The 15,645-nt window shown below is 42.4% G+C and overlaps 2 protein-coding genes across 6 annotated transcripts; one reads left to right on the forward strand and one right to left on the reverse strand.

Moving 5' to 3' along the window:
- The first annotated feature begins 1,856 nt into the window (after positions 1-1,856).
- On the forward strand, positions 1,857-10,550 carry idua (alpha-L-iduronidase). Of its 5 annotated transcripts, none has more exons than XM_086111566.1 (14): positions 1,857-2,203; positions 3,448-3,588; positions 3,679-3,761; positions 4,501-4,608; positions 4,954-5,049; positions 5,649-5,851; positions 6,278-6,457; positions 6,697-6,907; positions 7,812-8,030; positions 8,153-8,274; positions 9,251-9,376; positions 9,590-9,666; positions 9,741-9,841; positions 10,253-10,550. In XM_086111566.1, exons 1-14 carry the CDS (start codon positions 2,067-2,069, stop codon positions 10,351-10,353), a joined length of 1,905 nt encoding a protein of 634 aa, XP_085967692.1. In that variant the 5' UTR covers positions 1,857-2,066; the 3' UTR covers positions 10,354-10,550. The 5 variants fall into 5 exon arrangements, with proteins under 5 accessions (XP_085967692.1, XP_085967691.1, XP_085967694.1 ...); XM_086111568.1 differs by lacking the exon at positions 1,857-2,203 and adding an exon at positions 2,242-2,290; XM_086111567.1 differs by lacking the exon at positions 1,857-2,203 and adding an exon at positions 2,316-2,872.
- A 245-nt stretch (positions 10,551-10,795) lies between these two features.
- LOC147204887 (purpurin-like) lies at positions 10,796-14,269 on the reverse strand. Its single transcript, XM_086111570.1, has 6 exons — positions 14,103-14,269; positions 13,870-13,984; positions 12,391-12,527; positions 12,191-12,303; positions 11,013-11,225; positions 10,796-10,906 (listed from the first exon to the last, which is right to left on the reverse strand). The coding sequence occupies exons 2-6, from the start codon at positions 13,981-13,983 to the stop codon at positions 10,896-10,898; spliced, it is 588 nt and encodes a 195-aa protein (XP_085967696.1). The 5' UTR covers position 13,984; positions 14,103-14,269; the 3' UTR covers positions 10,796-10,895.
- Between the last annotated feature and the right edge of the window lie 1,376 nt (positions 14,270-15,645).

The following is a 15,645-nucleotide window of genomic DNA, read 5'->3' on the forward strand; positions in this document are numbered from 1 at the left end:
GATGATACACGAGACAACAGATGACATGGATGAATGCCTGGCGGGGAGGAGGGCATTCTCATTAAGTTCCTCTTCGAACAAAAAAAAAATAGAATACTACGAAGCATTTGTAGCATGGTTTGATTGCAACTGGCAGGATTTACCAAAGAAGAGCGTCAGGCCTCCTGCGTCGCAGACCTCAAGCATGCTGGCCCTTGAGGGACTCATGACATCCAGTGGCGTAATCCCTTCAACACACACGCACACAGGCGTCCCTTTATGAGCTGCTCATGTGGGGACATGCTTTTAATTTGGCATTTGAAAAAAAGCTGAGGCTCCTACAATTCATAGGATCATAAAATGATGTAGTAGTGGCATATTTTTAGTAATTAATATTCCCATTATCGAGAATTATGAGTAGTAGGGAATTGTTGCGAAACAATGGATTCCTAAAGACTAAGAATTGAAAATTGTGTGTGGAAGTGTGTTCATGTGTGTGAGGGGGCAGGGGGGGCGGTGCTTGTGTGTGTGTGTGTGTGTGTGTGTGTGTGTCTGGCATTTGTACTTCTATTGTAGCCCATCCATGCATCCATTGCGTTCTTGTCGCTATTAGTCTTGCTGCCTATCCCATCGCAATTTGGGCAAAAGGCAGTGTTAGGGCACAAAGTGGATTGGTCGCCAATGAATCACATACTGTATGGACAAACAACCCACTGACAGTACATGTAGACTCTCCACACAAGGGCCCCGATATTCAAGGCCAAAACCTCTCAACTGTGAAGTGGTGTGAATCAATGCTCCCTTGTACTAATGCTCCCTTGTCTTCAGTCCAGTGTATGTCCAAATACATAATGTAAACTTTAATCGTCTTAAATCGAGTTGATGTGCCACATTCTCTACTTGTATAACAGATGTCAACTTTATGTATATTTCCAAAATACATTTTAATTATTTGACAATATTAAATGTAGACAGAAATCTATGACCAAACTGAGAACAGTGCATCTATGGGCAAGGGGATGATAATGGTGGCCAGGAGACGGTGGGACTGCGCTCAGGCCAGCCTCCACTTGCAAAATTGGGCGAAAAAGGTCAACATGTCATATTTCAGAGGCATTTCATTTTGAAATGGGACATCGGATCTGAATGGGAATAGTCTGGTTGGATACACAGGGTGCCCTAGTGTCCACTGGAGATGGTCTGTTTTAGGCATAACTCGTGTTTTTTTTAAAGATTTTTTAAAAATTGGACAAAACGGTCACATGTCATAGTTCACAGGCGTTTTATTTTGAAATGGGACATGAGCTCTGAATGGCAGTAGTCTGGTTGGATACTTGGGGTGCTCTCATTTGTCAAAAACCTGGTGTGGTTGTGGAATAACTACGATTCATTGTTTAATTATTTTTTTTAAATATCAGGTGACATTTTTTGTCATTGATGGAGAGTTACCATTGATTTATTTTCTATCTCAACGTCAGAACGCCTCTTGGCGCTATTCGGACAGAGTTTTTATTCTCCCTGGGTGAACTGATTGTTGCCCGACACCCTAGAAATTATTTAATAGCATTTTTTAAATCTAAACCAATGACGCGATGCATTATTTGAATTGCTTTTATTTTGAAGGTGGCCAACGCCCAACAATCACTGCACTGCTAGAAATGATGCGGTTCTTGACGTCTGACTGCTAATATTTCAAATATACAGTACGATTGGTCTTAATAGTGTGTTTCTATACGCCACTAAGTCAGCCTTTGTGTCGATACATCCTTCACTGAGGTGTTCAATCACAGTTTGTTCGCTCACTGTAATCACAGGACAGTAGAAAAACTACAAGAGCGTCGTAGGAAAATGACGTCATTATGGTCAGCTGACTTCAACAACCACTTTTCTCTGCAAACACTTTTTATGCGATACTTAACATGTTCCAAAATAGTTGGGGTTTTTTGTTTGTTTTTTCTTTGTCTTTTTTCACAGACTTAGTCGAAAGTTTGCCTTGGACAACTGAACTTTTGAAATGCTGATTTCCGTCATTTTTAATCGGGGGTTTCTAGCGCAAATTCATTAAGTTGCCAAGCTCCTTTGCAGAAATGTTGACGAAAGCATTGCTTGCCTTTGCGTTCATTGTTTTTTTCAAAGACGTTTTTTGCGATTCTTTTGTCATCAGTGTTGACCTTGATAAACCGGTAGGACCTTTGAAACACTTCTGGAGAAGCACCGGTTTCTGGTAGGTAAACAATCACGCCAGAAAAACAACAATCGGTCGGCAGTAATCCCTGGGTGATAAATTTGTATACAGAACTGTAGTGCGCAGGTAGCAAACTACTTTTAATAATATATCCGCTACATTTGGTAGACCTGGACCATTTATTGGAATATGACTAATGCACGTTCATGTGAATATGAATAATGTGAATGTCGGTAACTATTTACCGGAAATTAATGTTTAGAAGTTTGATAGTTTGCAGTGGTACAGAACTACTCTGCTCCACGTTAGGGTCTGGAGGGGGCTAATAAAAAATGCAACCTAAACTGTCCTTGTCATTGCAAAGGCATAACTCGGGGCTCCTGAATTTACTAATGTGCAGGAGTCGTCAAGAAAGTGACAGTTTAATGTATGTTTGTGTGTTGTGGGATTTTAATTGGATTTATAGTGCTTAATAAATTTATAAGACCACCACTAGATAAACAGCAATACCAAATTCCAATTTATGTTTATGCTAATACACAAGTATGTAAAATCTTTTTCACAGATATTTTATGTTTTAGTTGAATAAGTGGTTCAGATAATGAGTCGATGGAGTAGCCGGAAAGGTGGTGGGCAGGGTTTGGGGGTCCAGTAGGATTTTCCATGCTCATGTCTGGGTTCTAGGGGTGTGCAATTCCTCGAGAGTGGGTAGGTGTTTTTTTTCTTTCGCAGTCCTAACTGTCCGTTGTCGTCAGATTTTGTCCTTTTATGTGTCGGGCCCAAAGCAGACTGTGCTAGAGGAATACAGGACTTATTTGATGACTCCTGTGTAGAACTGTCTCGGCAGCTCCTGTGGCAGGCCGTGCTTCCTTAGCAGCCTCAGGAAGAACATCCTCTGCTGGGCTTTTGTCAGAATGGAGTTCATGTTAGCCTTCCACTTCATGTACTGAAAGACTTTGATTCTACTCCTTAGATTATTTATTTAGATGATTTAGATGGCAAATTATAATGATGTAATTGCATTTCTGAACATGAACGATAACTTGATGTGAGAACATCTTGCATAATTTATTTCTGAGAAAACCAACGAGCCGATGCAAATTTGGTTGTCAAAAGATGAATTCAGTTTTAAATTTCGCCTCCCTGTTCATGACGGTAAAACATCAAGAGTGCACCTAAATTGAAAGAGTCCTCATTAAAGCACTTCATGATGCTGTGTGGTCTCATCTCCTTTATATGAAAGGTGTGTCAAACATTTGTTAAGCACTTTGTGTTGTGTGCAGTCCTCCTCTCCCTCACACGCAGGCGCACCATTTTGACCTGAGCATTGATCAGCAACAGAACCTTGCCTACGTGGGCTCGGTCCCACATGGAGGGATCCAGCAGATCCGAACACACTGGATGATGGAGCTGGTCACTGCCCAGTACGTGAAACGGCAGCAGCTCGGACAAGCTTATAGTTAGTCTGTATTAGTGTCACTATTTTTAGCCGTCATCTGCTTTTGTTGTTTCAGAGATTTTGGAGGACAACCCCAGTACAATTTTACAAAGTTGGACCAGCTACTGAATCTCTTATGGATTAATGGACTCCGGCCAGGTACGCAGCTGTGATGCACCTTTAATCTTTTCTTCGACAGTCCTCAACCATTTTGACATTTGTGTGTGTGTGTGTGTGTGTGTGTGCAGAATTCCAAAAGAAACAAAATAGAATTTTGTCTTACAAATATATCTTATCTTCCCAAGTTTCTCAACCAATTCAAACATTCCCAAGTCAAAATCTTCAGCACATTCAGGCAATTACATCCAAAACTACATTTTTTTTTGTTTGTTTGTAGAATTCCAAATTTTCCATGACAATATTCCCAAATTAATGGAGAATATTAACAAATTCTGCAAGAATGTTTGCATTCCATCAATACTGATTAGAATTTGTAATGAACGATGACACAATGCAAAATCCTTGTCAACCCTTTTCTCTGGTTATGATTGTATAATTGTTGGTTTAGGTCATACTATTCCATCTTGCTTAACGTTAGTGTTTTAGCAGTTCTAATTAGAACTATTCCTAAAACACAGGGCGAGATGTTTTACCCTTATCAATTAGTCATGGCTTTTTCTGTACCGAGGTTGCTCTCCTCCGATACTGCATGTTAACATAACCAGTTGGTAGCACATTAGCATTGTATCAGTTGTCATTTAAAATAAAGCCGAATACAGTGCAAGACCAACATCAGATATGAGTCTAAAAATTAAAAACACCAAACGTTCATAAAAATTGATCAACTTGAATGCACTATAAAGTTCTTTTTTTTCCTTGCACTTTTGCTACTTTTCAGGTTTTGAACTGATGGGGAGCGTCTCAAACTACTTCACGGACTTTGAAAACAAATCTCAAGTGTTCAAGTGGAGGAATCTTGTTTATTTCACAGCCAAGAGGTACATTGGTGAGTGAGCGTCAGCTGCCCTCTCTTTAAAAGGGAAAGTCAACCCCAAAAAATCCTTTCCCAAAATATGTTGTATGCAGCCTCACTAGTATAAACACTGCATTCTGATTAATATTGCATGTATGGAATCTGAGTTAAGCAGTAAAATCCACCCGTTTTTGTCTATTACAGGGTGGCGGCACCCTGAGATGGTTAAAATTGGGTGGATTTTGATACTCAATTCATATTCCACAAATGCAATTTGAATCAGAAAATGTTGGGGTTGACTTCCCCCTTAAACAGCGAATGACACAGCTCCGAGCAAATGCAAGGCGTCACTCACTTTATTAAAATGTCCACTTACAGAAAAATATGGTCTTGGAAGTGTTTCTCAGTGGAACTTTGAAACATGGAACGAGCCCAACAACCATGACTTTGATAATGTCAGCATGTCAATTCAAGGTACAGTGCCGTCAATGTCCACACAGCCTGCCTTGTTCATTTCCACTGTAGTTTGAAATACCCCCCTGCAGCTGTTTGTGTACTGTGAAACTGTCTTTCAATGATAGTGCGGTAACCAAAATATAATAAATAATTTTCATGATGTGTTGTACAAAGAGTGGCACGGTGGTCGACTGGTTACTCACAATGCAGAGGTGCAGGGTTCCGGCTCTGGCCTTCACGTGTGGAGTTTGCATGTTCTCCCCCGTGCCTGTGTGGATTTTCTCCGAGTACTCCGGTTTCCTCCCACATTCCCAAAGCATGCATGGCAGGTGATCTCTAAGTTGTCCCTCGGTGTGGGTGTGAGTGCAGATGGTTGTTCGTCAATGTGTGCCCTGCGATTGGCTGGCAACCAGTTCAGGGTGTAACCCTTCTACTGCCCAAGGACAGCTGGGGCGGGCTCCAGCACGACTGCGGCCCTCTTGAGGATAAGCGATTTAGAAAATGGATGAATGCATGGATTGTACAAAAGTCGAACTACAATGATATATTGATGGAAATGCTACCGTGGGCATCCCTATAGAATCTACTGTGCAATGTGTGATGTTATCTCTCCTCAGGGTTTCTAAATTATTACGATGCCTGTTCGGAGGGTCTGCGGGCCGCCAGCGACTTACTTAGGTTTGGGGGACCGGGAGATTCGTGTCACTCGCCGCCACACTCGCCTTACTGCTGGGCCATGCTTCAACACTGCTACAATGGCACCAACTACTTCACTGGAGAGACGGGCATCCGGCTGGACTACATCGCCCTGCACAAGAAGGTGTCTGCGAGTTAACATGAATGGACGTTATCATTTTTAGCAAGGCATGACGCATAGGCTATTCAGTCTTATTTGAGTAGAGTTGCTGGAGTACTCGACATCTGTGCGCAAGTAGAAATACAGATATTTGTGTAAAACAAAAAAAAAATTGTATTAATTAAAAAAGACCTGTAAATTTAGAAGTACGTTCACCACAAATCATTCTTAGAGTCCACATCATCAAATAATTCTCACGAAGACAACGATGAATAGGGAATATTTCGCTCGATCAAATCTGTCATTCTCGTGATTCATGCTCCCTGGTGCACATTTCCCACTGCTGCCGCTGTCCCTAAATTGTCCGGCGTAAAAGACGCAAAGATCTCACCCATGGTTGACTTCACCCATCTCCATTACGTCTCCATTTTTGCATTCATTTTCTTCCAGGGAGGAGGCTCGTCTTTGCCTATCCTCCAGCAGGAGATGCAGACCATGGGAGAGATCCAGGAGCGTTTCCCTCGGTTCCGCAGTCGGCCCGTGTACAATGATGAGGCCGATCCGCTGGTGGGCTGGTCCCGGCCTCAAGAGTGGAGAGCGGATGTCACCTATGCTGCCATGGCCGTCAAGGTAACGAGCAACGACCAAGCATCGCCACAGAATTTTCAAGGAGATCGGTATGAACGAACATGAGACCTGATGGTCATGTGGTCAAATGGCTTGCGATGAACCAAAGTGAAACATTCCTGCATGGAAAATAGTGCCGCTGGACCACGTATTTTTACATTCAGCGCCTTGATGTCGTAAACCGAGGGCCCCCAATGTTGTATAAGAAAATGTAAGCGCATTCCAATTGTGTCCGTGAACAGGTGATCAGCCAGCATCAGGATGTGCTGTCTGCAAACACAAGCATCAACTACACCCTGCTGAGCAACGATAACGCCTTCCTCAGCTACCATCCTCACCCCTTCACTCAGCGCACTCTGACCGCTCGCTTCCAGGTCAACAACACGCAGCCTCCTCACGTGCAGCTCATCAGGAAACCCATCCTCACTGTCATGGGCCTTCTGGCTCTGCTCGGTACTGTGGACCTGCTGGACTTACGTTGATTCATATATTGCGTCAGTCTGGTTCTTTAACCCTGAATTGCTGCGCTCAAATTTGACAGCAATTTAAAAAAAAAAAAAGTCATTCTTTAAACCTGGAATTTGATGCACACAAAAATGAAAATGTTAAACTGTTTCAGATTTGACCCGCATCCCCTAAAATGGGTTCTAGATTCACCTCTGTGTAGCGATGCAGCGATGAATCGACTAACTAACAAGTAATTGGTTATCAAATTAACTGATAATAATTAGGATACCGGTAATCGTTTCATCTTTGGAGAGCCTGTTGAATTTGAAATTGCCCAAATCCTCTGGATTTCAGCCTCTCAACAGGAAACATTCTCAGATTTCTGTCGTCCTCCATAAAAGCAGGCTAATTATCTTTTTTGTTGAACTAAAAAAACAAAACAAAAAAACCCATTTGTTCTATTTGCCACAGATCAAACCGGTAACTGAATTATAATGAATTTTTGTGCATTTTCTGCACTCTCGATTGGAAATAACGTCCCACTTTTGAATACCATGATGGAAATTACAACTTCTTTTTTTGAACTGATTAAACAAAATATTAATTGATTATTCAAATAATCGGTAGTTGCAGCCCTACCAGCGTGTGTTAAATCAATCAATCAAAGAGAATGGTGGAATCTTAAAGTGTACATTCCATAAATCTTTTCAGTCCAGAGAACTGTCTGTGCTCTCCCAAACACGTTTCAAAAGGTCTGCAGTTCAAAATTTGATACGAGATAAACAAATATTAAGATATTCTCGGTTAGGTCAAAATTGCCAACACATCGCATGTGCATGGAACATGAACGCGATGCAGTGGCTGAAATCTTCCTTCTTCCTTCCTGGGTCTGTTTGCATCACTCATCCAGGTGAGACGCAGGTCCTGGCACAAGTTTTGAACTCCTCTGGAGCCGACGATGCTCACAATGGACGCGTGGGAGTTCTCGCAAGTAGCCACCAGCCCGAAATCCCCAGAGGGCCAGACAGCTGGCAGGCCGCCTTGCTGGTCTACAGCAGTGACGACAACCGCACGTCCACCAGCACGAATGTTGTCACCGTGTCCCTGAAAGGACTGGAGCCGCACGCAGGTGGATCGCATGCATATGGTTATTCTGTTCGATAAGATTACTATAAGAATTGCTCTCAGATTTTTATATGTGCAAGTAAGCGGTTGTTTAAAATGCCCAAGTCCTCTTTATTTGGTACTCAGGTCTTGTCTATGTCACGTATCTGATGGACAATAACGTGAGTAACCCCTATCAAGAATGGCAGAACATGGGAAGCCCCGTCTACCCCACGACAGACCAGTTCGCAAAGCTCAGGAACGTCCAGGTTTGTTCACGGCTATATTTTATTAAGATCATATCTTGATTGTGTGTGTTTGTACCAGTACCTGCCATCTCAATATGAGCCAAATGAGGAACTAGCGATAGAAATATGATGATATTTTTGCAATGGGCGGCCCAGTGGTTAGCGTGTCAACCTCACAGTGCAGAGGTACAGGGTTCAATTCCAGCTGCGGTCTCCCTGTGTGGAGTTTGCATGTTCTCTCCGGGCCTGTGTGGGTTTTCTCCGGGTACTCCGGTTTCCTCCCACATTCCAAAAACATGCACACGAACACTCTAAAGTTCCCCTAGGTGTGAGTGTGAGCATGGACGGTTGTTCGTCTCTGTGTGCCCTGCGATTGGCTGACAACCGGTTCAGGTTCAGGGTGTCCCCTGCCTACTGCCCGAAGACAGCTGACTCCAGCACCCCCCGCGACCCTTGTGAGGAAAAGCGGATCGGAAAATGGATGGATGGGTTTTTGTAATGATGCCAAAGTCACAATCAATATCACACTATCTATGCAATTGAAGAAAAGACGTCATAATGGGCGCAACTGTTCAAACTCATCAAACAGCATATCTATTTAAAGCGGGTGTCATATATTTTAAACTGCAACTCCCTATGCCATCGGTCAAAAAAGGAGGAGGAAGAAGATAAAACGTATTTAAATCCTCCCCTTAGATAAATTATACATCAAGAATTGTAATCTAAAACGTCTATACTATTATAATGGATGCCATCCATCTAGACAGGACCACAAAAAATAAATCATTTGGTTTTGGGGTGGCAGAAAAGGAGTCAGTATCTGGTGTGACCACCTTTTTCCTCACGCAGTGCACCGGTTTTATTGCACAGGTGTGCCTTGGGCTACCTCAGATACTGTACCTCCTCCATATGTAGGATGTCATACATTGAGATTTGTAGTTGCACCCACTGTAGTTTTATTCTTGTCTGGAGTTGTATTCATATGCTACTTTGTCAGGACCCTCTTGTTGATGGACCGCAACCGGTGCCTGCAGGTGACACTCTGACTTTGAAAGCAAGCCTGCATATTCCCTCTGTGCTGCTGATACATGTATGTGCCCGACCCAAAACTGCTCCAAACCAGGTCAGTAGTTTTTCTGAGTGTTGCGGTGGACTTATAAAGCGTTTTTTGTCAAAGTTCAGCACATGCTCAATGTCAAGCACAGGTTGATCAAGATGAGCTGAAGGTGGATATCAAGGATGAGAAATAAATACGTAGCTGTCTTCATTTAAGTCCTGAGTTCCAGAGGTAACATGTCATTTTTGGGATTGACGTGTGTTTTATTTGCCCTTCAAGGTCAATGGTTTGCGTTTTATCAGGATCACCAAAGGCCAAGTCCTCGTTATCTGGTCTGATGGCTGTGTTAGTTCCAAGTGGGTGCATGAACTCAATGAGATGTTTAGTGTGTGTGTGTGCACTCCAAAAAGCATTCATTTATTCTTTGCAGATGCATTCACACCTTTGAAGTTGAGCTCTCTGTAAATCAGAAGGACTTCAGCAGGATTAATAGCCACAACACCATTTTTACATCATTCGTTTACTCACCTGGTAAGATGTTTTTGTGTTTTGGTCATTGTTTAACATACCAATATGTTATGACGAGTTATTGTCAGAGGTACCCGGCTAACAAAAAGTTTAGGATGGTCTGCTTATGGGTGAAATTTTAGAAATAACCTACTTTGTGCTTAATTTGACTTTTTCTCTCAGCCGCTGAATGGTGCTGCTAAATCCCTAACTTCTTGTGAGTTATGAGTAGTGTAGATGCTGAACGATTCCTTATATTTCTGGGTTACCATACAGCACATTTTAACTTCAGTGAAACACTTTTTTTAGTGATCAAGATTCTGAAATAATTGTAACCAACCAAAATCCAAAATGGTTTGGATTGGAAAAAGCAGGCTAAAATGAAACTTCTGGAATTCTGAATTCTGATGCTGACTTGCATGTTGTGTTGCTCAGCGGACCAGCAGGTGAGCGGCTGGTACAGAGTGCGAGCGGTGGACTACTGGGGCAGGCCTGGGATGTACTCACTGCCTGAGGAGTATTCAGAGGAGCTTTAGATGTGGCTCTCTCTCTCTCTCTCAATGCACACACACGCACACACGTAGAAGACATTCATTTCATCTGTTTACTTTAGCCCATCCGTGCAGTAATTTACAGACCTTGTTTGAAATATTAATGGGTAGTCTTTTGTGGTTTGCTGTCATTGTCATATATTTAATTTTTTTGGATAAAATCATTTTCAAAACACAATGAACCTTACAGTTGTTGTTGTTTTTTTTTTTTAAATAAAATGTACTCCAGAATGATGGAACAGTACAGATTTCATCCATCTGCGTAATAACGACAAGACTGTTAAGATGGGGGGGGGGGGTCATCTTGTTCAGGCAAACACAAAGGACGTTTTTTTTTTCCTCTTTATCTTGGGAACTGCATTATGTTACACTGAGGCGTTCTGCCATGACAACGGGAACAATGATGACAATTTTACACAAGACAGGATTCTTCTTGTCTCTTGGATTAGCTTTAATGGTGTACTGATTTCATGCCCACCACGATGACTCATGAAGTTCCTTCTCTCCAGCTGCTAGTTGCGACATGTTTAGCAAGCTCCTGATGAGAAGGACAACAATCAATGGATTATAGTTCAAACGTCCACCTTGGTTATGACATCTAAAATAAATCCATAATTGTGCCTAGTGCAGGAGTGAACACGTACCAGACTGCAGCACGGGCTGGAACTGACCCGCCATGCAGATTTCCTCCTGTTTTTGGCGCACGGCTCTCTGGATAGGAGGTGGGAGGCCGCGGGGGTTGCGGGAGAAGACCAAGGCGTAGCCGTCCTCGCAACTTCCGTCCTCCTTCAGGCTGCGGCAGGCGTAGGTGATGGCGTAGTTATCGTAGTCGGTGTCAATGATCCAGTAGTTGTCACCTGGAGGAGCACAGAGCACATGCTGAGGTCTGTGTGTGTGTGTGTGTGTGTGTGTGTGCGTGCGTGTGTGCGTGCGTGCATGCATGCACATTGATCCTGCACAATTTACCCTTTCAGGGACAGCGGTGACTACAGTGGACAGCTTTATCAGGTTACAGGGTGCATGAAAGGGTTCAATTCTCTTCAATTTAATGCAACTGTTTATTCCAGTATTTCAGTTCTAATACTGAACAGCATAGGATATAGCTAGAATCCACGCAAGACTTGCATCCATCCATTTAGTGTAACCGCTAGTCCTCAAGAGGGTCGCTGGTAAGCTGAGGTCTATCCCAGCTCGTTTTGAGCAAGAAGCCGGCCGGGTACAGCCTTGACTGGCTACCAGTCAATTGCACTTTACGGTCAAACAACCATTTATGCTGATGTCCACCTGGACAATTTAGCATTTTCAGTTAACCTAAGCCAGAACCTCTCTCAACTGTGAGACTGACATGAGCACTTTCCCGGTATGCTGTTCAATTCAATTTTTTTCCAAGTGCCAATTGAAATAACACACACACACACACAAATTAAATAGTTTATTATTAGTTTAAATTAAATAAACAAGTTGGTTAAATCGATTGGACAGATTGGTCTAGTTTCTGATCAGATCAGTGATTGTTTTTTTTTCAACTCAGTGATCGATGATCTGTTCCAAAATTCTAGTCTTGTATAGCCTAATTATTACTGTGTATCGGAATAAGGAAACACGTGTTTCATTGAGAAGCATTTTATTTTTAAAAGACAGTATTAATCATCGTCATTTATGCATGTGGAAAAATATATGCTGAAAATTATGTGCAACTAGCACAATAGCGGTCACGGTGATCTTTTTGTGCAAGTGTGCATTGTCCACATAAAGTAATGATTCAGCTATTCCAGATTGTGTGAGTATATGTGTGCACGTGTGCAAGATTTATTGCCCCTACCTCCACTGGACAGATAGCTGGCCAATCCCTGGTAGTTCATGAACATCTTGCCTGGGCTTTCAGGGTCTGGCACAGAATACTGAGCGGCCATGTCAGCGCACACCACCCAGAACCTGAACGTCGTACAAGGAGTTAGAAATCAGCAAGCGAGAGTTTCAGTGCTTGAACAAATAGATGCACGGGCAATATGCGCTGCTCACCCAAACAGAGTGACTCTTCCCCTGGAGGAGGCCACCATAGCGCCATCATCTCCAACAGTGTACTCAGCAGAGATGTTGTCCTGAAGGAACAAACCCTCAGGATCCTTCTTCTGCAAGGCATACCACTTGCCTGCATACTGATGGCAAAAATAAAGAACCTTTTAGAACCATTCAAAACATAAAATACTTCTCTTCTGTACATGATAAAAAATATGACAATATCTGTACTTTTTCAACTGTCAAAATAGGCTAATTACTATTTTCATCCTCCGCAAATGATGGCACGACGTGAAAAGAATTTTAACTGCCTGATTATTAAGCTATCTGAGACATATGGTGGAAGAAATAGGCGGAGCTGCAACATGCAGGAATGTGAACTGAGGAGCGTTAATGACGTCAAATCAACAGATTCACTGAAGCAAAATTTTCCCCGCCCATCGACTTATTTGAGAACATTTTTTGGTGGGCTCCACGAATGATTTATGGTGAATGTGTTTTGCCTTGTGCCAGCCTGAACACTACTATCATCAATCTCATCATCACCATGGCAACAAGATGATGTCTTGGCGTGCTGCTGGGTTAAAAACACTCATGCGTGCACACACTTATGATCTCACAAATGCAACACACAACAATAGTTGGCTTCTCCGACAACCCCTCTGCCTTTTTGTTATGGCACACCTGCAGACGAAATGTGGTGGCGCCCTCATGGCTCTGAATCCTGCCACCAGCAGGAGGGCTGTGACCCAAACGCTCCCCACCCATTTAAACTCATTCAGTACCAGCCAATTCTGGACCAAGTCTGAAAAGACGTTTAAAAACGTCTTTGGGAGTGAATGAGTTAAGTACAGTATGACTGTTTGCTGAGGGTTTTTTTCCCCCACATCCATACTGTGCTCACCACACTGGAGCTCAGTCTGGGGTTGTTGTTTTTTTTTTGCCCCCCTCCGACCCTTCTTTATGCATTCATTTCAAGTATCAAGTACAACTTTATTGTCAACTATGCCATATGTTTCATCTGCGAAAATGGGGCTTTAAAAGGCGATCCGGCGGATTCCTGCTCTGTATACCCTTGTTGGTCATTGGTTTTCGATGTTTCTCTGATAGGTTGTGTCTATTTCATTTTTTTGGACCCTTTGGTAGAATGACAATCAAGCTATTCTGTTTCTGATCAGTTTCTAGTGTTCAAAAATTCTCTCTCTTCTTAAAAGAGAAACTGATGCCATTGACAGTGTAGAAAATATTTGTACCTCTTACTTTTGTGCTTAAGATAAAAATATTTTTCAGTCTGTACTTTTTTTAATGATCTACAGGAGTGGAATCAGTGCTTCTATTTTTTCCGGTTCAGTACCTGTGCTTCTACTTCAGTACAAAGTGTGAGAGCCTCTGCTGCCTCTGACTAAATTACAAAGTAATATAGTACACAGTTGACGCACTCTCTTCTGATTTTTTTTCCTTCATGAAACAATGCGGACTTACTCTTTTGGGGTCAAAGTCCTGTTTGACGGTGAAGCTGTCCACCACGCAGCTGGCCAGGCTGTGCTCCACACTGGCCAGAAGCAGCATGACCACGGCAAACATTTGGAAGTCCATTCTGGGCAAAGACAAGTAAGCAACATGCGTTTGCTTCATGTTTCAAATGAAGATTCTGGAGCTGCGCCTTTTCTCTGCGGGTCTGGCCCGTCCGTCCCAACAGAGCCGCATCACCTTACCTTGTAGGGGTAGCGGCAAGATGAAGCGGGAAGGTCCAATTCAGAGTTGTGAGCGACAAGTCGGCATTGCAGTTTTTATACCTGAAGCACACCTGACTCTCAGTTTATTTTCATGTCTTGAACCTAAATACAGAATTTAAATCTACCCTTAATCCATTTAACCAAATCCCCCACCGTAAGCTGCTGACTGCTTGCATTCAGCAGTGTATGGGCTTTATGTAATTGTTTGCAGAGCTACATAATAACATACATAATGATTGGTGTGCTGGGTTGGCCTGAGCATGCGTCCGGTCCTCAGGCCACGTCCGTGGCTGCGTTAAAAACATTTATGTGAAATTTATTGGGGTTTACAAAAAAAAAAGCAGCACCGGCACACTTGTGATTTGTTTACACTTGAACGACATATTCACAGTATCGTTCAGGCAACATGATGGTGGTCAGCACGTCTGGTTCACAGCTACAAAGTTTGAATCTTTGCCTTCCTTTGTGGAGTTTGTAAATGCGCTACGTGCGTTTTCTTTTCGGGGTTTTAATGTGTTTGTTACATCAAGGGTGTCAAATTCATTTTCCGTGCTGACCACACCACATTTATGGTTTCCGTCAGAGGGCCTTGGTATTAGGATCCCTTTATGATATTGTTGCATACTCACAATTGACCCTGTATTTCATTGTTACAATGTTCAACTAATTTTTACTTTTTTTTAGTTTTTTTTTTTTTACATCAGATGCGAGTAAATATTCCAAGATGTTCGGGGTTTTTTGCGTTGATTCTGAATCTGCCCTCATTTAATTTTTTTCTGCAACACATCAGGTTTTCATTGTATAATTGTATAATAACAAAATAACAATGGCTCAGTGGATGAGTGGCCGTCTCCCAATCCCAAAGGTTGTGGGATTGATCCCCGGCCCTCGTGACCATGTTGAAGCGTCGTTGGACAAGATGCGGAATCACCAGTTGCATCATCAGAAGGTGGATGAGGAGTCAGTAAAGTGCCTTGTAATTTGAAATGCGCTGTACAAATGAAAGTCCATTTACCGTTCAATAATAGAATATGTGATATCGTAACATATTTATGAATTAAGGGTTAGGTTCAGCACTTTTTTTAATAGCTGTAAAGTACAACGCATGGTAAAATCCACCTTGCGCAAGCTTTTAGGCGTCAAACTTAAAAATGAAAATATCTAAAAACCTGATGCGCTACATAAAAAAAAAACTAAAGACATTTTTAAAATAAGCATCAAAAATACATTTAGTGACATAATAAAGCCATTGCTGATTACAATTTGCTGTTGACCAGAATTATTATATACTGTAGGACTAATAACAAATTGGATTTGGGAAAATAGTGACAGATGAATATTTTGGAAGCCTTCTATTTATTGTCCAAGTTCTGCTGAGGAGGAATTCTCACTTTGAGTGCAGCTTTTCTCCCAAAATGAAAAGCACAAATCCCCTGAGCGGGAAACATCAAGTGGGCGCACAGCGTTAGTGGGCCACAGAAAATGTGGCAGGCTGGGTTTGACTCTGACAGCAGTACTCTAA

Source organism: Hippocampus guttulatus, chromosome 5 (genome assembly GCF_054856545.1).
Source record: "Hippocampus guttulatus isolate MCC_2025c chromosome 5, RoL_Hgut_1.0, whole genome shotgun sequence".
NCBI classification, from domain to species: domain Eukaryota; kingdom Metazoa; phylum Chordata; class Actinopteri; order Syngnathiformes; family Syngnathidae; genus Hippocampus; species Hippocampus guttulatus.